Source organism: Equus przewalskii, chromosome 4 (assembly GCF_037783145.1).
Source record: "Equus przewalskii isolate Varuska chromosome 4, EquPr2, whole genome shotgun sequence".
In the NCBI taxonomy this organism is placed as follows: Eukaryota; Metazoa; Chordata; class Mammalia; order Perissodactyla; family Equidae; genus Equus; species Equus przewalskii.
The window spans coordinates 51,135,686-51,156,385 of NC_091834.1; the positions used below are offsets into that span (position 1 = coordinate 51,135,686).

Sequence of the window (20,700 nt, forward strand, 5' to 3'; positions counted from 1 at the left end):
ATACAGAAACTTGTTGTAAAATGAAAAATCTTGTCAATTGATTTGGTGTTCCTTCTACGTGATGCTGTTATGTACATGATGCTACATAATTTAATTTCTTTGGTTGAAATTTTGACTCAGTTGCCTAGTTTTGACTAAACTGACCAGTTTAATTGTTGGTAGCTATTCTTATTATAGTGTACGGCTATCGAGAATTAAAATTTAACACAAAAAGAAAATTTACAATTAAAGGAAGAATAATATAGGGGCAGGCCCCATGGCTAAGTGGTTAAGTTTGCGCCCTCCACTTCCCAAAAGCCCAGGGTTTCACTGGTTTAGATCCTGGGCATGGACCTAGCACCGCTAATCAAGCCATGCCAAGGTGGCGTCCCTTATAGCAGAGCCAGAAGGACCTACGACTAGAATATACAACCATGTACTGGGGGGCTTTGGGGAGAAGAAGAAAAAAAGACAATTGGCCACAGATGTTAGCTCAGGTGGCAATCTTTAAAAGAAAAAAAAGGGAAGAATAGTATAGCCAAAGTTAAAAATCTTCTATCTAAAGAACCCAAACATTTCAATAATAGTTATAAAATGTATATTACTACTCTTAAAAAGTCTTGAGGGGCTGGCCCAATGGCGTAGTTGTTAAGTTTGCGTGCTCCGCTTCAGCAGCCTGGGGTTCTCTGGTTCAGATCCTGGGCACAGACCTACGCACTACTCATCAAGCCATGCTGTGGCAACATCCCACATAGAAGAAGTAGAAGAACTTACAACTAGGATATGCAACTATGTACTGGGGCTTTGGGGAGAGGGAAGAAAACAAAAGAGAAAGATTGGCAACAGATGTTAGCTCAGGGCTGATCTTCCTCACCAAAAAAAATTTGAAATTTCATGTATCTAATTGAATAAGTGTATGTATATGCCAAAAGATATAAAGACAGTTAGAACCACTGTTGACTTAATGCAAATCTGTTGCGGTTAAGATGTGAGTATAATGACAAAAGTGATCTCATCATGGGACATTTCTTGATACAGTCTTTTTCCCCTAGTATCATCTATGTTCAAGTCTTGATCATTACTGTTATCTTACTGTTATTGTAATATCAACTATGTAATTACTATTATTATAATGTACTATTATTTTGTGCTATTGTCTTCACAGAAGGCTATGATCATCTGTTTTAAAATTTTTTTTTCTGGGACCGGCCCTGTGGCACAGTGTTTAAGTTCTCACATTCTGCTTCGGCAGCCTGGGGTTCACCGATTGGGATCCCAGGTGCGGACATGGCACCGATTGGCAAGCCATGGTGTGGTAGGCATACCACATATAAAGTAGAGGAAGATGTGCATGGACGTTAGCTCAGGGCCAGTCTTCCTCAGCAAAAAGAGGAGGATTTGCAGCAGATGTTAGCTACGGGATAATCGTCCTCAAAAAATAAATTTTTTTTCTGTTTCTTAAAAAACAAAGCAAAAAGAAAATTATTTTGCCCTAATTCTTATTTTTTCAGAAATTTTTCATACTGAGGCTCTATTTACATGATGAAAATACCTGACTTTTTTTGGGTCAACGTGGTCCAAAAGCCAGTCACGTTTCAGAATCTTCAGGGAATTGAGTTGTTGGGCCTTGTATCAGCTGAAACCACTGATTGATAAACTAAACAAATTGCTTTCAGAGAGTTATTATTGTTTTACCAAGACCCACATCCTGATGATCCCCCTGCCTCAACAAAAACCTCTTCAGGGACCAGCCTGGTGGTACAGCGGTTAAGTTCGCACGTTCCACTTCAGCAGCCCGGGGTTCACTGGTTTGGATCCCAGGTGCAGACCTATGTATCACTTGTCTAAGCCATGCTGTGACAGGCATCCCACGTATAAAAAATAGATGAAGATGGGCATGGATGTTAGCTCAGGGCCAATCTTCCTCAGCAAAAAAGAGGAGGATTGGTGGCAGATGTTAGCTCAGGGCTAATCTCCCTCAAGAAAAAAAAAAAAAAACTTCTTCATAGTGGATCCATTGTTAGTATTTTCATACAGGGCTCAACTTAAATTGTGTTTAATACAAACACCATCAAATGCCCTGTCTCCTTTCCACCAGGAGACTGATTTTTCATGAATGTGTTTGTTCCTATCTATAGCCACATCTTTGCCAGGCTCAAGGCTGTAGGCATTATGGGCCACAGATGCCAGGCTTCATAAGAACTGTTTTCCAGTGCTATCATCAAGCTCCTTCCTTCTGGATTCTTCAGGGAGTAGGGCTGGCGGCTGTTCACATGCTTTGGGGTCCACCATTCAGTTAAACTGCAAATGCTAGGCTCCTGTTTTCCTGGCTCCCTTGAGCTCACTCAAAGAAACAAAATGGTATTCCCATATGTCCCTTATTGTTTTCTTGGCAAATCTCCCTACCTCCTTTAACCTCCCAGATTCTAGTATGTGAGAGACAAACTTTCTTTGTGAAATTTTCTTCCCTCAGATTCTAAAGCAAACTGTCCTTTTAGAAAGTCCTTTTTAAGGCTGAAATTAACTGGTTTTAAGGACTAAATTAGTATATTGCAAAATATTATGCAACCGATAAACTCTAATTAAAGGTAACCCAAAAGACTGACCTTGACTTACTAATTTGAATGTCAAATTTTACAAATGGTTCAGATGTCATTAGGAGATACCTATTGACCAAGTGTCCAAATATTCTGCAATACATTTTATCCTCATGTTCCTATTCAATTCTTTCCTTTCAAAGAGAATCACAAAACTAGATTTTATATTTTTCTATATAGAATTAACAATAAAGATATTATACAATACTTCTTAAAGACTTGTGGAATTGTGCACAAGTGGATAATGTCTGGCATTTATTACTAGTAGGTCCCTAAGATGATACAATTTGATCCTCTCTCTCTTTCTCATAAAGACTGACACAGTAGGGCAAATCAACTATTTATGACATTTAGTAGAAATAATGCATTTCTTTTTACTTCTAAATAAGACTTTATTCCAAGAAATTAAAGCTGGGAAGGGGAATATTCTGCTTTCACATTCTTGTTACCATACTATAAATCATGTGGGACTATTTTTCATCATGGATTTTAGTGTAGTAGAAGAGGAGGACCTCAGAATACATCAAAGATCCACAGTTCCTATTCAGTAGGAACTTTGAATGCGAGCTGCTGTAAGGCATATTGAACAAGTGATGAGCTGTATCATGTTCATAAGGGTCAACTGGACATTGCAGGTTAACAGCTCGTTAACAATACTGCTGTGCCTGAGCTGTCCCTGAAAAGTGGAATTTGAGCCAATTGTTGTGCAAGCTCCTACAAGGTAAATAGAAGTGGGGGAAACAAGGCAGGAGGAGTGAATATCTGTTTTTCTTTCTCTGTTCCTGAGTTGGTTTCTGATAATCTAAATCCCCAAATCCATTACCAGAAAGTGATAAGAGGGGAAGGTAGTATTCATTCAACTTTCATGTATGATATTACCCCCAAATTTTAACATCCAGTGATATCAACAAATACACTGTGAACACTGTCCATTGAACAATTTTCAGTTTCTTTAGCCAAAAGACTGGTCTCTCGTACAACTATGTTGAGTGTAACCAGGACCATTTTGGCTGGGGAAACAGAGTTGAGTCAAGTTCAAATGAACCATCATAGGTTTTCAACAAGGCACGAGTGAATTTTGATGGACATTTTTTGCCATATTCTACTATACCTGAATGAGGGAGAAGGTAATCCTTATAAATGAAGTGCTTGATATAGCAAGATGAGCAGTATTATTTGTATTTTAAGTCCTGTAACCACAAATATCATTACCCCCAGCCAAAAAAAGACCCCAAACAACAACTAGAAAATCCAAACAGGATCCAACAGACAATACAATTACTTCAAGTAATGTTTTTTAAAAACAAAATTTTAGTATAATAGGAGAATATTAGGATCTTCTAGCTAATTAAATCTTTCAAAAGCCTTATGTCTTTACCATGTTTATGACTTCTTGACCTTTGTGCAATTTAGTATAAAGAATTAGAAGATTTTTTTTAATGTGTCAAACCAGCTAATGCATGCTTTATTTTCATTACTCTTTTGATCTATCATCAGGTAAAAGACTTATATACTTGGCAAGCACATTTATTGAGATATTAGAAAGGACACTTATGACCAGTCTGATTTGTTGGGGAGGAATTGTGCTGTCCTAGCATAGTCATATAAATTGCAGGTTCTGGCTTCTTTCAGCACTTCTTCTTACTAGACCAAATAGCTTATGCACCAAAATATTTGATAATTATAGTTATTATTGAATATCAAAGTAGATTAGAATATCTCCAACTATTCTTTAAGAAAAATCAACCTATATATAGATAAAGGAAAGTTTCTTAAAGTGATTTTTAAAATTGATAATGCATCAGTGATAATCTGGGGTAGCTGGGATTTTGGCTTCCAGTGAAATATTTGAAACACATAAATCATTGCATATGAATTTCCAATTCAGCAAATATATTGAAAGTAATAATTCAACCATCACGTCTTTACTTGGAAATACATGCTGTAGAGTTTTTCCATGCTGTGCTTGGTTTTGATATATATTATTTCACTGAGAATTGATACTTTAGTACATTTAGAAATACTTTAGTGGTAATACTTAGCCATTGGGAGGTAATTACCGAGCTCTAAATTAGTAATGCACTAAAAGAGAAATTTTAAAAACAGAATCCCAATCAACTGGTCTGACATGCTCAATTAGTCTTTGGATAGTAGGCAGTTATATACATAAAACATTTTTCTCAGCAGGACAGATTTCTTTGATTTTGTTCTTGTAGCTTCCCAAAATAGAGTTACATTAAAAAAATTAAGTAAAAATCTAAGATTTGATCAACTACTTCTAACAAAGAAACACAATCTTCTCATCTCTTGTCAGTTTATAAATATAGCATAGACTTTCTGTACTCTACATTGAAGTTACGCTTTTATAAAGAATACAAAATCAAAATTAGTAAGTGGCTAACAGGGCTACTGGGTATTACAGGCAGTATTAGTTTAAGCTCTGTTTCCTTGCTTAATATTTTTGAAAATGTGTAAGTAATCTTTGCTTTTCTCTTTTGGATTCTATATTTTTTGGCTGATTCTGCTCTACAATGTGTTCTTGACTTTCTACATTCATGGTGATTAAGTCCTTATTATCCATGATTTCTGACACCTCAATCACTCTATATAGGTTGGAATTAATAATGCTTCTCTTATTATCCATTGAATACCTACTTGGCCCTGGGATAGAGAAAGAAAATATACATTTCTGCTACCCGTAAATGCATCTTAATGAATGCAACAAGTAAAATGATCAGATTATTTTCTACTGTCTGAATTTTCAGTTCCCATCAGTGCCATGGTAATAAACAGCTTATGTAGAGGAATTTGAACTTTTGTCATATTGCGTAAAAAAGTGAAGCTTTAAAGTTATTCTAGTGATTTGCTTACTCCCTACCCTTTATTTGGTTGGGGAGGGTTTCGCTGTGCATGTAAGGAATACACAAATAAGTTTGACATTTCTAAAAGTTTGATCAGAAGATGCAAATTTCATCAGTTATGAAAATAGACTAGTCTATAATGTTTGGATTGCCTTCCTTCTCATTCAAATCCATTTTTACATATAGATAATGTCATAGATTCCCTTTCCTGGATGTTACATGGCTTTCTAGAGTAAGCAAATAGTCTCTTGCATTTCTCCATATGGTGACACCAGAAAACACATCCTTCTTCTCTTTGACCAAAGAGAAACATCCATAATACTAATCTAAACAACAAAAAAAAAATAGGGATGTGACCACATTCAGTATTTGAAATGTTAATTGTTGCTGTAGTGGTGTTAAAATACTGCCAAAGCTCTATGATTAGTCATGCTCATGACTGAAGAGAATGTAAAACTTAAAAAAGACATTTTTTTAAATGAGATTATTAAGATAAAAATTGTCACCATAAAATTGATGTAAATTCACAGAAAAGTGCTTTAGCATGCATTTTCTTAGACTAACTGCTTGGTCTTCATAATTTTGAATAAATTATAAACCAAAGAGTTTTTCATAGAGTAAGGTAGAAAAAATTCACAGTTGTATGGAATAATACAGCATTTGTAGGTTTTACTGCTATCTGAGATGCTCATAAAATAAAAGAGATTAAGTAAGAACATCATACATACTCCAGAGTTTGCGAAAACAGAATATTTTTTCACAAAATGGAAATGGTTATCTATTATTATTAGCATTAGATGAGAAAATAAACCGAGCCACTGAATCCTTTATTGTATACAGGTTTTCTTATACTTTGTGAGCCTAGTAAATTATTAAGTTCTTTGAAAATACAGTAACTTATTTAAGGCTTATTGAAAAATATTCATTGAAGATATAGATGTTCTTTAGCCAAGGAAAAATCTGGTTTAAGTGGTATTATAAACAACAAATCTTTGTGCCAGGCAATAAAGGATACACAAAAATACAAAATAAATCCCTTGTCAAGAGGCTCAGAATCCAGTGTGAAAGTCAGATATTTCTGTAAGCATAATAAAGTCGTTTCAATTACTTTCCACAACAGTTTGTCAAATTAAAGACTCTATTAATTACAAGGGACAAAATATTTTATGTATTTCTAAGAAAAATGATGCTCCCAAGTCTGGCAGGCAACCTCCCACAAAAAGCTGGGATGCAAATACTGGGACCCTTGAGAGAAGGAAGAACTTGGAGCTGAGGTAAGAGCAAAAGAATGGCCAGAAGGATAAGAGCCAGGGTAGTTTCTATTCACAATTTATTTTATCATTCTTTACTGACCACCGGCTATGTGCCAGGCATAATGTAAGTCTAGAGGATAAAATGATGAGCCAAGTCATAAAGTGGTGACTCCAAGGTGGGGAGTAGGAGTGTGGACATCAATCATAAAAATCATAACAATCAAAAATTATAAAACAAATCAAACAATTACAGTAAGAGTTGTATCATTACAAATTAAGACAAATTCTCAGAAACAAGGGTGGCAGATCAGTTAAGAGCACATTACAGAGGAAACTGATGGTGATTTACAGAGGCTCAGGGATAGTTTCCTTGCGGAAGTGATGTTGGAGCTGAAGTGTAGAGATAAGGAGGCATTATCTGGCTAAAGGAGAGGGTAGGTAAGTTGAAGGCATTCCATACAGAACTTAGGAGCATGTGCAAAGGCCTGTGGCTGGAGGAAATAAGGCATGCTGGAGGAATCAAAAGGCCAGTGTGGCTGGAGTGGAGAAAGCAAAGTGGATGGTGGTACAAGATGAAGCTGAAGAGGTGGATAGAGGCCAGATTGTGTAGTATGGTTAGTCTTAAATACTTGTTCTTAGCTACCAGACTGTCTGGGACAGAATTTCAGCATTGTCACTTGCTGGATATAAAACTTAAGCAAGTTTTTTCATCTTTCTATGCCTCCATTTCCTCATTTGTGAAATGGGAATAATAATATTATCTGCCCTCAGATATTGTTAGGATTAAATGAATAGCAAAATGTTAGAGTTTATTATTTATCATATTATTATTTGTATTATATTATTTTTATGTATTGTATGTTACATTATGGCATTATAATATAATACTATTATTTGTCATTTTGTTTTGTTTATTTTGTATTTATTAACAGGAGAGACTTAAATATGTTTTTTACTCTGGTGGCAATAGTGCAAAAGAGCAACAAAATCTGATGATACCAGAGACAAAGGGAGAAACTGTAGGTGAGACTTCCTTGAATAGGTAAGAGGGGGTGGGATTATGTGCACAGGGGAATTAATTTATCTTAGATAGGATCAAGGACTGGTAGGGGTAGATGGGTAGAGTTTATTGTGGAAGGATGAGGAAATTTTATTCTAATTGCTTCTAAGTGAAATAAGAAGCAAAGTTATCAGCAGAGAATAAAGAGTGAGTAGGGGTTAATGGAGGTTTGAAAAAAGAGAAGAAGGTGGAAATACTTATCTGAAAGACTTGGGGAGTTGACTAAGGAACATAATATGATTGCTGGGATCATGAAGAGCCTACTTGAGGTTTGTAGTCATAAATTTAAAGGAAGACCAGTTGTGTGGCTTTTACATATGCTTAGGTGCAAGAAGAGAGCAGGTGCAAGTTGTGTTTACTCAGAGTTGTAATTTTATCAGAGGAGTATGTTGAAGGAAGAAAGGGACAAAGTGACTAAAAGTATGTTATGGAGTGAATGTTTGTGCCTCCAACATTTGTGTTGAGGTCCTAACTCCCAATGTGACTGTATTTGGAGAAAGGGTCTGTGAAGAGATGATAAAGGTTACATGAGATCATAAGGGTGGGGCCCTAATTGGATAGTGCTAGTGCTCTTATTGAAGAGGAAGAGATACCAGAGTTCTCTCTCTTTGCACTTGTGTGCGAGCATTCAGAAAGATCAGATGAAGACTCTAGGGAAAAGGCGACCATCTGCGAGCAAGGAAGAGAGCTCTCAACAGAAACTGAACCCTGCCAGACCTTAATCTCAACTTCCAGCTTCCAGAACTATGAGAAATAAATTTCTGTTGTTTAAGTCACCCAGCCTATGGTACATTGTTTTAGTAGCCTGTGCAGACTAATACACCAAGGGAGTATGTTGGAGGGAAAAAGGTACAAGGTGTCTGAAGTATATGCAAGGTAGTGGATATAATGATGCACCCCAAAGTTCTAACCCAGATAAGGAGGGAAGTGAACATGGTGGTAGGGATGAATGATGGACAGCAAAAGTTAAGTAAGTTCAATAGACCAGAAGTTCCAGTGCTGCTGAGGCATTAACTGGAAAATAGGATGTTTGACATTAAGATTGCAGAGATGTCCTTATTGGTCATGGCAAAGGCTCGGACCATGAATGTAAACAAGACAAATTTATTAAAAGTGAGGAATCAGAGAACTGAGAAATCAGAATATTGAATTGATTCTGTGGTTATTGAAATCACTAAGAATAATTACCAGAAGAGTGATGGAGAGAAAGGCAGGAAACCAAAAGGCAAAATATTCAAGGAATGAATATAGATATAAGTACAGTAGGCCTTCTTTATCTGTGGTTTCACTTTCCATGGTTTTTGCTACCCGTGGTCAACTGCAGTCCAAAAATATTAAATGAAAAATTCTAGAAATAAAAAATTCATAAATTTTAAATTACACACTGTTCTGAGTAGTGTGATCAAATCTTACACTATCCTACGCCATCTTGCCTGGGACATGACTCCTCCCTTTGTCCAGTGCATCCATGCTGTGTATGCTACCCATCTGTTAGTTGCGTAGTAGCCATCTCAGTTATCAGATTGACTGCAGTGGTATTGCAGTGCTTGTATTCAGGTAACCCTTATTTTACTTAATAATGGTCCCAAAGTGCAAGAGTAGTGATGCTGACAATTCAGCTATGCCAAAGAGAACCTATAAAGTGCTTTCTTTAAGTGAAAAGGTAAAAGTTCTCAACTTAATAAGGAAATAAAAAAATCATATGCTGAGGTTGCTAAGATCTGCAGTAAGAACGGATCTTTTAAACATGAAATTGTGAGGAAGAAAAAGACATTTCTGCTAATTTTGCTGTCATACCTCAAATACGTATGTACAGTTTTCCCTCAGTTTCTGTGGGGGATTTGTTCCAGTATCCCTCACAGATACCAAAATCCATGGGCATTCAAGTTCCTTGTATAAAATGGTGTGGTATTTGATATAACCTATGAAATCCTCCCATATACTTTAAATCATTGCTAGATTACTTATAATACCTCATACAATGTAAATGCTACATAAATAGTTATATTATATTGTTTAGGGAATAATGACCCAAAAAATGTGTGTACATGTTCAATACAGACGCAGCCATCGTAGGCCTTTTCATTCATGACTGGTTGAACCCAAGGATGCGGAATATGTGGATACGAAGGGCTACCAGTATAGTATATATAGGGTTCAGGACTACCCATGGTTTCAGGCATCTACTGGAGGTCTTGGAAGTATCCCTCACAGATAAGAAGGGACTACTGTACATAGATTTGAGTGATATTTAGAAGCAAAATCAACAGGAATTGGTCGTGAATTAAAATGAGATGGAGGAAGAATAGGAAGAGGAAGCCATAAAGGATAACTCATTAATCCCTGACTTGAGCCACTGGATGAATTATTGTATCATTGGTAAGTTAGAGAAGACTGAGAGAAGATCAGGAGTTTGAACCTGGATATATTGAATTTGAAGTGACTTTGAGATATCCAAATGAAGATATCAAGTAGGTGGGCTGATATTTTGGTCTGGTGGTCAGGGGAGGATTCATCCTGCAAATAGAAATCTGTGGGCTAGTCCATTGCCAGTGATTAAGTTCACACTCTACTTCGATGGCCCAGGGTTTCACTGGTTTGGATCCTGGCCGTGGACCTAGCATTGCTCATCAGGCCATGCTGAGGCAGCGTCCCACATGGCACAACCAGAAGGACCTACAACTAGAGTATACAGCTATGTACTGGGGGTGCTTTTTGGAGGAGAAGAAAAAAAAACGATTAGCAGCAGATGTTAGCTCAGGTGCCAATCTAAAAAAAGAAAAAGAATTTGAAAAGAAATTAAAAATAAAAACTAAAAAACAGAAATAGAAATCTGTAAAGTATCTGATCATAGTTGGTGATTGAATCCATGAGAGTGGTAGCATTGCCTAGGAAGTAAGTGTGGAAAGAGGAAAAGAGAAGTCTAAGACTGGGCCTTGAGTAACGTCAATACTTAATGAGCCGACTGAGGAGTATGAGCCTTCAAGGGAGACTTTATTAGGAAGTAGAAAGAGAGAGAAGGAAATCAGAAGAGTATGAAGTTACAGAAGCCAAGGGAAGAGAATGTTTAAAAAAGACGATATAGCCAATAGTGTTGAAAGCTAATGAGGGATCACATAGGCTGAGAGCATAAAAATGTCATTGGATTTAGTGACACAGAGGCCTTTGGAGACCTTAGTAAAAGCTTCTTTAGTGGACTAATGGAGATGGAAGATAAATTAGAGATAGGTGACTGAGGCAGAGGTGAGGAAAAGGAGAAAAGAGAAAGCAGGATAAACCACCTTAAAGAATTTTAGCTGTTAAAAGTGGAAGAAAAGAAGTGTGGCAGTTGGAGAGATCAATGGGATTAAGGATGGAGATATATATATAGTATATTGTATGTATACATATATATTTGTATTGTGTTACTGAACATATACGTATATACTTTTATTGTCAAGGTGGCATAAACTTGAGTCTATTTAAATTTCAATGAATTGTGTATAATTGGGAATTTTAATATGAATTTACTATGTTATTGAGAAAAACATAAATGATAGTGGAAAAGTAAGAGGGGATGAGATCCTAACTGTGGGTGGGGAGATAGATTTTAGGAGGACTAACACATGTTCTGGTGTAACAGGAGGGCAAAGGAGCCAGACTGCCCAGGACTCAGTCTTGGTTATTTTATTGTATTCTATCTTCTCTCTTTCTGGTTGATCTAATCCTTTTTCACAAGAGAGTGTTGTGGTGGGTGGGTGCAGTGGGCTTCCAGCTCTCAAAGCAGCAGTGAGAAAGGAGAACACTAGCTCCATCTTACGCTGCAGGAAGGTTTGTGAGGTTTGAGAAAGGAAACAGCTACCGCTTAAGCAGATTGTGAGAGAAGTAGCCTTGCCAGGTTTCAGCTAAGGAAAGCGGGGCACTCAGACAAGACATGGAAAATGTAGGGGAGTTGGCCATTCCTGGGAGCACAATGGAAAGTTTGAGTGGGTCATGATTACTGAGAAAAGGTTTATAATTGACAAAAAGAAGAAAATTTTCAACCCCAAATCAAGCAGTTTCAGAAACAATTTAGCAGAATGGTGGAAGTTACTGTGGAAGATTATAAAAGGAAAGGCAGGCCCTTAGTTCAAGGAATTTGGCTGTAAGAGAAAAGAGGAAGATGGAATTCAAATTCTATTTGGCTTTTTCTCCTCCAGAATGTTGCTAATTACCTGTGAGATTTCACTTCCATTTTGTTCCTTAAAGTGAACTCTATTTAGACTGATTTCCTGTATATATAGTACTTTCTGAAGTCCTTTCTTCTGAGCCATTGTTTATGCTTTTCCCCCTGCCCCAAATACCCTTTACATCCTTTTTCGACCTTTGTGAACACAACTGTTTCTGTAACACTCATTAAAATATACCTCTCAACTTTTTTTTTTTTTTTAATTTTTTTTTTAAAGATTTTATTTTTTCCTTTTTCTCCCCAAAGCCCCCCGGTACATAGTTGTGTATTCTTCGTTGTGGGTTCCTCTAGTTGTGGCATGTGGGACGCTGCCTCAGCGTGGTCTGACGAGCAGTGCCATGTCCGCGCCCAGGATTCGAACCGACGAAACACTGGGCCGCCTGCAGCGGAGCGCGCGAACTTAACCACTCGGCCACGGGGCCAGCCCCTCAACTTTCTCTTTATTTTATAATTTTTTTCACTCTGAAATAATTAATATTTGTTGTAAAACCATTTGGAAAATATATGAAATTATGAATTAAAAATAATGCACATAATACCATTACTCAGATATTCATACTATGTATATTATTTTTAACACTAATATTTCTAAAATTGATGTCTTTTCTGTGACTTTAAATATTTATAATAAAATTTTAATGACTGTCTAATATTCCATGGTATAGATATACCATATTTCATTTAACCATTCTCCTAATATTGGCCGATTTAGATAATTCCCATTTTCTCCTATTGTAAATAAAACATTATCTTTGACATAAATACATGTCTACACAGTTAATAACACCTTTGGGGCCAGAATTATCTAAGTAGATTACTAATGCAAAGGGAAAATGTTTTTTAAAAGGGTATAGAGATATAGAGGTGGATTATTTTCCAGAAAGGCTGTGATAAATTATCCTCCTACAGGCAGCCTTTATGAGTACATAAGGCACCACTCCGTTGTCAGCATAGAGTATTTTTAAAAGTTCTAATTTCCTGAGTGGAAAAATGGCTTCCCATTGGGATTTTCATCTGTGTTTATTTAATTACTAATTGAGTATTTTTTCTGATAGATATTGATCACTGGATGTTTTCTTCTTTGTATTGTCTAGTCATACCCTTTACCCATAAAACCAGGTATTTGTAATTGAATTATAAAAGATAATACTATTAAGCTAATTATGTTTGTAACATGCTAATTATATTGCCTTATATTATATTTGTTGTTATTTTCACCGTATTATTTTCCCAATAAAATATATTGCACCCCTCTAATCTTTACAGTATTCTCCTTTCTCAGAAGTTCTATAGCGCTCTAGAGTCCTGCTCTACAATCTTAAAATTTCAGTGTCTGTTGTCTTATGTTGTTCATTAATAGTTTCTTTCATGTTAGTCTCTTATTACCAGGGAGGTAGTAAGCATCTTAAGACAAGAACAGGGAATATGTTTATCACCATTCCTAGATTAGTAATTGATATTGTATTATTTGACTTCTGATTTGCTTCTGAGAATATTATTATGTATATGAATGAAAATATATAGCAAATTAACTCATTGTGTGTTAATTACCATAAGGTTCTGCAAAAGCTTATATATATTTAAAGCCCTAGGGAATAGATTTTTTTTCTTAATATTATCTTTATGCTTGTAGTAAGATTTGAAAAAAATATCCCTGAGGTATAGTAAAATTATTTCAAAAGTTTTGGGATCATGTATTAAAGAAACATTCTCCTTTGAGAATGTTACTTGAATCATAGTTAAGTGAAAGGTGGTGTGAAACATCTGATAAATGATTTTTTTTTTTTCATGTCAAGCAACCCAACTTTTCTGAGCATGCTGGCTTTGCAAGGATTTATAGTTCCTTGCCTTCATGCTGGAGTTACTTCAGCTTTCCGTGATGCATTCCAACTAATCTGGAGGTTAAGGCATTCCTTGATCATGGATAGATCTGATTGCTATTCAGCCCTGGAATTCTTTATAAAATTCCAGAATGTGCACTAGAAATTGACTTAGGGAATCCAATAAAGTTGCAAGTCTTGGCAGTCGTCCAAGCTAAATTTATAGACTGGAAGAAATATGGGCTTTCCATTGTTCTCTTTTTCACCTTTCTGGGGTTTCTTTTGTGTGTATGTGAGTGCGTGAGTGTAAATTTATCATTTTGCTGACATTGTAGTGGAAATAACCATTGTGGGAATCCAGCTAAAGAATTTTGACTTTGGATCTTCCCTGGTCTTTCCGAACTTTGACTCAAACCTGCACCAAGAGTAAATTTCTTCTCCCTATGTAGGACGTTGGTGTCATAAAATAAATTGTTCTTGAAAGTGGATCATGCTAGTCTAACAGCTGACGTGCACATTTACCAGCTAGGTACAACTCCCAAGTTCCTGTTCTCCTTGCTCTGTGGGAGCCTTCTTTTTGAGACACTATCTGAGAAAATGTGATGATATATATTGTTTCTGTTCATTCTATGAATCGGTAATGGGAGCAAGAAAACAAGCTCTGAAGCCACTTATAGACCTCAGTCTTTTTTGTGTATTCCTGATGTTCTGTAGTACATGGAGATCCAAGCAATACCCCCATAGCTGATCAATGAAAACCTGTCTTGTTCTTGCAGAATGGGTTTGCTGTTGTGAGGCCCCCTGGCCATCACGCTGAAGAATCCACAGCCATGTAAGTATAGGAACTGTTGCCCATCTTCAAGCGCCACGGTTCCTGGCGGTCACCTGCCCTGTGCATGTCTCTGAAGCCTCTAATTGTTAACAGATGGACTGAAAAATCTTGCGAGGTACTCCCAGAAGCAGATTTATGGCTTCAGAGATCATATAGCATTTTTAAAAATGCTCTGAACATTATTTATAATGGTTTTCCTGGCTGATTTGCTTTCTTATTTCTCTGTTCTTCTCTATTCCGCAGGGGGTTCTGCTTTTTTAATTCGGTTGCAATTACCGCCAAATACTTGAGAGACCAACTAAATATAAGCAAGATATTGATTGTAGATCTGGTATGTATTCCTGGCCAGAGCTGCATTTTCAGTAACTCTAGATAAAAGGGAGTGAATTTATATTTCTCTGTTAGGTTGTCTTGCTTTTAGCACTTACAAATAACTGAAGGGTGCGTTTCCTTTGAATGTGGAAACTCATTAAATTCAAGATTGCAGTTCTGAAACCATAAACATTCACGTTTCACTTTCATGGTGTTAACTGCAATTTAATGAGAAGAAGGCGCAGATCAGGGCAACTTTTATGATCCTTAAATGAATTGATACTTCCACAGTTAAAATAACCCAACAGAACCTGAATTTACTTTTCCCTACAGAATATAGACTTTAAATAGTCAGATGTGCTGGAAAGAATGCTGTTGCTTTGGTAACCAATTGGCTACTTCCCCTGGTTAGCAATCATGTCACTTGTTGTGCAAGAGTGGTATTATTAAAACAAGTCAGCATGTCATTCTTTCTGAAAAGATCTCAGATCACGTATGCCAGTTTGGGATGACTCCCGGCAGGAACCTTTAGTGATTAAAAGTCAGAGGCATTAGGTTAGTCTTGCATTTTAACATGATGCATTCTTACACAATAGAGTTATAATTTGTTTAACAAATGGTTTGTTTAAATGCAGATGACACTTGGCATGTTGTCTATAGTATATCCGTGAGTAATGAGCTGGAGATCTGTCCCATACAAAAGGACCAACCCAGGACAGGGCGAACTAGAGCTGACTGGTGATTTATGAGCCCCGTTTTCGGTTTGCCTCCAGTTCATGAGGAGGTGTAATAGGTTGTCTGACAAAGCATAGACAGGAAATGAACCCTGGCATCCAAAGCGAACCTGCTACATCTGCACTTAATTAATTTTTGCAGGTGATAAAAGATTTAAAGGCAAAATATGTTAAAGGTTTTTTTGAAGTGCAAGGCTTAATAGTCTAAATCTTGTTCATATCTGCACTCATAATTAAATCTTATTGGGAAGTCATGGCCTCACCGTCCAGCCCTCGGATTCAGTTAAGCAGGCACACCAAAGGGTTGAGAGAGCACAAACAAAGCCATGTGAAGAAATACTTAGTTAGCGTAAAATGAAGATAAAAGGAATGAAAGACGGATAACCATTTCTAGTGCTTGGTAGGAATAGATGTTTTCCACACGCTGAATTGTAGCTTTCCTGCAAGCACTTTGGAGCTGAGAATATTGAAAGCCAACTTTCCATGTCTTTTCCAAATATGCTTAGGTTTCAATGTAGGTCATAGTTCACCATTAAAAAAATGTGTTGAAGGCCTAGATATACTACAGCAGCAGGGTCTTAAAATTTTATGAAAATGAGGAATCAGTACCTATTTTCCCTATTTTATATATACAAAATGACATTTTAAATAATTATTAAATTAATTAAATAATAAATAACTGGTTTGCATGACTTCCAAGACAGTAAATTTTAAAAAATTTTTTATTTAATATGCTCTAGTATTGTAAGTTCTGCTAGAGAGATAAGCCACAAACTTGAATAAAGTACAGCAGATGAAGACAAAAGATAGGTTGGTAAACTGTTCATCCTATCCTTCTGAATCATTTTAGTATTACTTTCTGAGGAGTCTCTTCTGCTACCATTTTATGGTTCTGTGAAGATAATTGTTGAGTCCCCTTTGAAAGCACATTTATGACGTCCAAACTCTAAAAGAATGAATTGTACAATAGACTTGAAAGCTGAAATGCCTAGCTTGTGATAGATGGATACTTTGTTTCTCAGAGGATTTGTGTGTAAAGGTTTGTATGCTAATATAAGAATAAAAGACTTCTGGAGATAATTTAATATGATTTATAAAATAAGTTGCTTGGTAGCTCCAAGGAGAGTCCTGTAAGCTTACTGGCCTTTGATTATGAATTTGCTTCATTATCCAATCATCAAGGATACTGAGTTCCCAGCAGGCTGTAGTAGAGGAGAAGTTTTTGTTTCAAATTCTCTGAATATATGAAGTTCTGTCCAAAGGGTTGCCTCTGAGATCACCACCAGCCGGCATATTCTTTCTTTTAAGTCTTCCAAATTCTGCAGCTGCAGGATACTTTGAGGAAATTCCCCTGTTTCTTTCAGCTGCTGAGAAGGAAGTTTTAAAGTGCCACGTGGCGCTGAAACATCCGTTCTTCCTGGCTGACAGGTCTATTCTGCAAGTTAGCAAAGGAGAAGAGGAAAAGGTTCTTCAATGGCAAAAAAAAGCTTCATTCCTGCATATCCAAAATCACTAACTTTAGTTAATGGATGTGAACCGGCTCCACAAAATCTTGGGCCAAGAGAAGACAGAACTAGTCCATTGTCCGGCAGCTACCTTCAGCGTTTTTATATGCCTAGGAAATAGGGAGCCAGAGCTCTAATTCACCTCCTTTTTGGGACCACAGCCAAATTCAGAGGCGTTGAGTATTTTAGGCAGGAATGATTCCAGTTGATCTGAGAAGCTTATTCATTCCAGTTCACCTTCTGGGGCAGATTCCAAAGACCTTCAGATTGGTGAGGAGAGGGAACAGGTGCAACTTGCAAGAGACTGGCCATCATGTGTTCAGGGCATGAACCTGTCCTAGAAGTAGGATTTGCCTGCGTGACTCAGGTAGCTTTTATGTAATGTGACTTTCAGTTGAAAATAACATGTTTTAGGCTTTCTTCATAAAAGAAGAGTCACTTAAAATGTCCTTACATTTTGGGCAATCCATTTTTGGTGATGTACCAAACTTATCCAAAGAGCCTTGTCACGAGTGCCTATACTAAATAATTACAAGTGATAACATTAGCTGGTAGAATATATGATTTATTCAAAGCTATTTTAACATTGTAATGAAAATATATGCATGCTAAATCCTTGTATAGAGTAAATGTTCAGAGTATATTTTTAATTAGTAAAATATTGAAATAATTTTTCAGCATTTTCCAGCAACACTTTAGATGCAAGGTCTATTTTGAGGCATTTAATGATTCAGTTCATTTCCTTACTATAGTAATTCCTCATAATCACCAATAATGTTCTTATATTAGTCTAGTATATACTTGTTGCTATGGAGAGAAAAAATCCTCAGATCTTACCTGAGCAGTAGATACTTTGTATGAATATTTTGCAGTAGAGAAAGCTGAATAAAAAAAGAACAAAAAAAATTCACAAGGATATATTGTAACTTGTTGCCCAAAACAAAAGACATATTTGAACTTATCTTTATCTCTAGATACTTTGTGAATATGAATATGGGATAAAAAATTATCCAAGTATTGTTAGGATGGATTTGTGTATTTAGTGAATAATGTCTTTGACAGTTTATTATGCTGTGGGCAAGACTATATTTCTTATTCAGAAATTTATGCAACACTAAGCACCCAAAACATTTTTCTAAAGACAAATTATCATCTTTTATTTGACCTTCTTAAATAAGGCTTCACAACATCATTAAAGAAACAAAATTAATCAAGGAAATATTATTCTGGTTTTCAAAGTGTGAATGCATTTAGGGCCGGAGCAAAACTTTTCTTACAATACTAACTAAAAATTCTATTGTATAGTCGAAATGCAAACGTTCTTTCACTGTTGTTTTCAATGTATTTTGTTTGATAATCCTCTAGGTATTCAGTAGCAAACTTAAAAGACATTTTAGCTTAAGTTGTTTCATTTTTGTTCCCATAAAGGAAAATAGTTTTGCTATCTCCTCTTTCCTTTCCTTTGAACATTCAGAAATCCAGGAATTACTATATTTTTTGTAAACTTTTTTTTCCTGATGTGTATGCCTTTAGCAGGAACAAGTTTCTAGAATGCTGCCTATCTTCCCCAATATTTTATGATTTCTTAATTGATTTTGGATATATGTATGATATAAAAGAGGAAGAAGATTAGTGTATATATACACTGTGGATAGCAAGCTCAGTGCAGGCTTTCAGAACCCATTGAAGGGAAGCTTTGGGGGTGTCTCGTGAGGGAGTTCTGGGCTGGAGGTTGAAGTGGAGACAAGTTCTATAAACCTCAATAAGGAGCAATAATGAACACCAATCTCACCTCATGGGCTTGTAAGAGGATCAAAGAGATAATGAATGTACGTTAACAGTATATTGGTTATGAGTTTGGCCTTTGGAGTGAGAAGTGGATTCAAGAGCCATTCTTGCAACTTACTGGCTGTATGTTCTTAGTAAATTACTGAAACTCTCTAAGTGAGTCTCAGTTTACCTGTCTTCTAAATTAGAGATAATACCATATACCTCATAGAATTGTTAAATAATCTATGCAAGGTATTTAATATAGTGCCTGACTCAAAGATTGTAGGAATTGTTGTGGAAAATAGTGTGATTCTCACTGATATAAAGTACAATATAAGTATATAGTTACAAGTGACCAAAACTTTTTTACAACAAAACTCAAAACTGTATATATTATATATGTGGCAGTATATTCTATTAAATGCAAATATGTACATTATTCACTTTTAAGAGTCGTCTATTTTATTTTTGTCCAGAAGATATTAGGAAGCATGTTAATTGAGATGCTTAACACTTGAGGTCTTTTACTGAAAAGTTTTTTAAAATGCTGTTAATTTTATTTTTCCTATTTCTTTTGTCAATTCCAGCATATGTCTATATCATAAAACAATTAAGAAAAAGAACTAAGTTTTGAATCATTATGATATTCAAATATCCTAAGAATTTTTTTCATTCATCTAATGACACAGGCTTTTTTCTTTTTTAGCAGGAAGAGGGAATGGTGTGGGTAAAGAAAAAAGAGGAGAAAGGAAGCTGGGAAGAGAGCCATGTTATAATATTAAAATTAGGCAGATTGGACAAGATTGCATAAAGCCCCATGCCATCTTTCTGCTTTGACCCAAATGATTTAATAGCTAATGAGCTCATGCTCCTGTGTCTTTGAATCTTACTGTCACGATTTTACCAAAATAAAGTATGAAGTCCATTTTGCATCTGGCATCTCTTTTCAAGTGATTCTAACTGCTGAGGGATTGCTAACTGAACTGACTGCTTCAAGAAAGCCAATTTACTCAGCTGGTTGCAAAGCCTTTGACCTTAATGGTGGGACTTGGCAAATCAATGCATACACGTATGTTTAGTGTTCTGTCAAGAATTGCGAAAATGCTCTGTAAGCCATAGATCCTTCTGCAAAATACTAGTTTGTAGTTTAAACATTAGTCTTTCTTCAGAGGCCAATGAGGCTAGTTAATTAAGCCTGAGGGGTTATGAACTGTTGGCAGTTAATAAGTCATAAAATTCCTCCATAAAACAGGATGCGAGATTCCATCACTGAAGCAAAGAGTACAAAGGGCCGGTGTATAAATATCTAATTGTACCAAAGGACTGGGCTTTCTCAATGACTGCTCATCTGGAGTCTCCAGGGCATGCTCGCTGTGGTTTCCTGATTTTTAGAAGCCAGTTTAAAAAATGAGTGCATTAAAGGGTAATTTGCCTGAAAGTTCAGGAAGTAAAGGGGGTGGTGTGGAAGCCGACTGAACAGGAGAAAGAAAGAGAGACACAGTGAGAAGACAGAAAATGAGGAGGAAGGTGAGGTAGAAAGACAGGGAACTAGAAATCAGAAAGATCGTCTCAGCACAGAGTTAGACGTGACTGTATTTGTCGTCTGTTTTCTTTTCCCTGTAGGATGTTCACCATGGAAACGGTACACAGCAGGCCTTTTATGCTGACCCCAGCATCCTGTATATTTCACTCCATCGCTATGATGAAGGGAACTTTTTCCCTGGCAGTGGAGCCCCAAATGAGGTTCGGTTTATTTCTTTAGAGCCCCAC

General features: G+C 36.4%; 1 protein-coding gene across 1 annotated transcript in view; it reads left to right on the top strand.

Annotated features, from left to right (window-relative positions):
• Window positions 1-20,700, top strand: part of HDAC9 (histone deacetylase 9) — a 676,098-nt gene that overhangs the window by 498,211 nt on the left and 157,187 nt on the right. Inside the window, 3 exon segments of the mRNA XM_070615860.1 lie at window positions 14,554-14,609; window positions 14,853-14,940; window positions 20,554-20,673. Of these exon segments, the coding sequence (XP_070471961.1) occupies window positions 14,554-14,609; window positions 14,853-14,940; window positions 20,554-20,673 (264 nt within the window).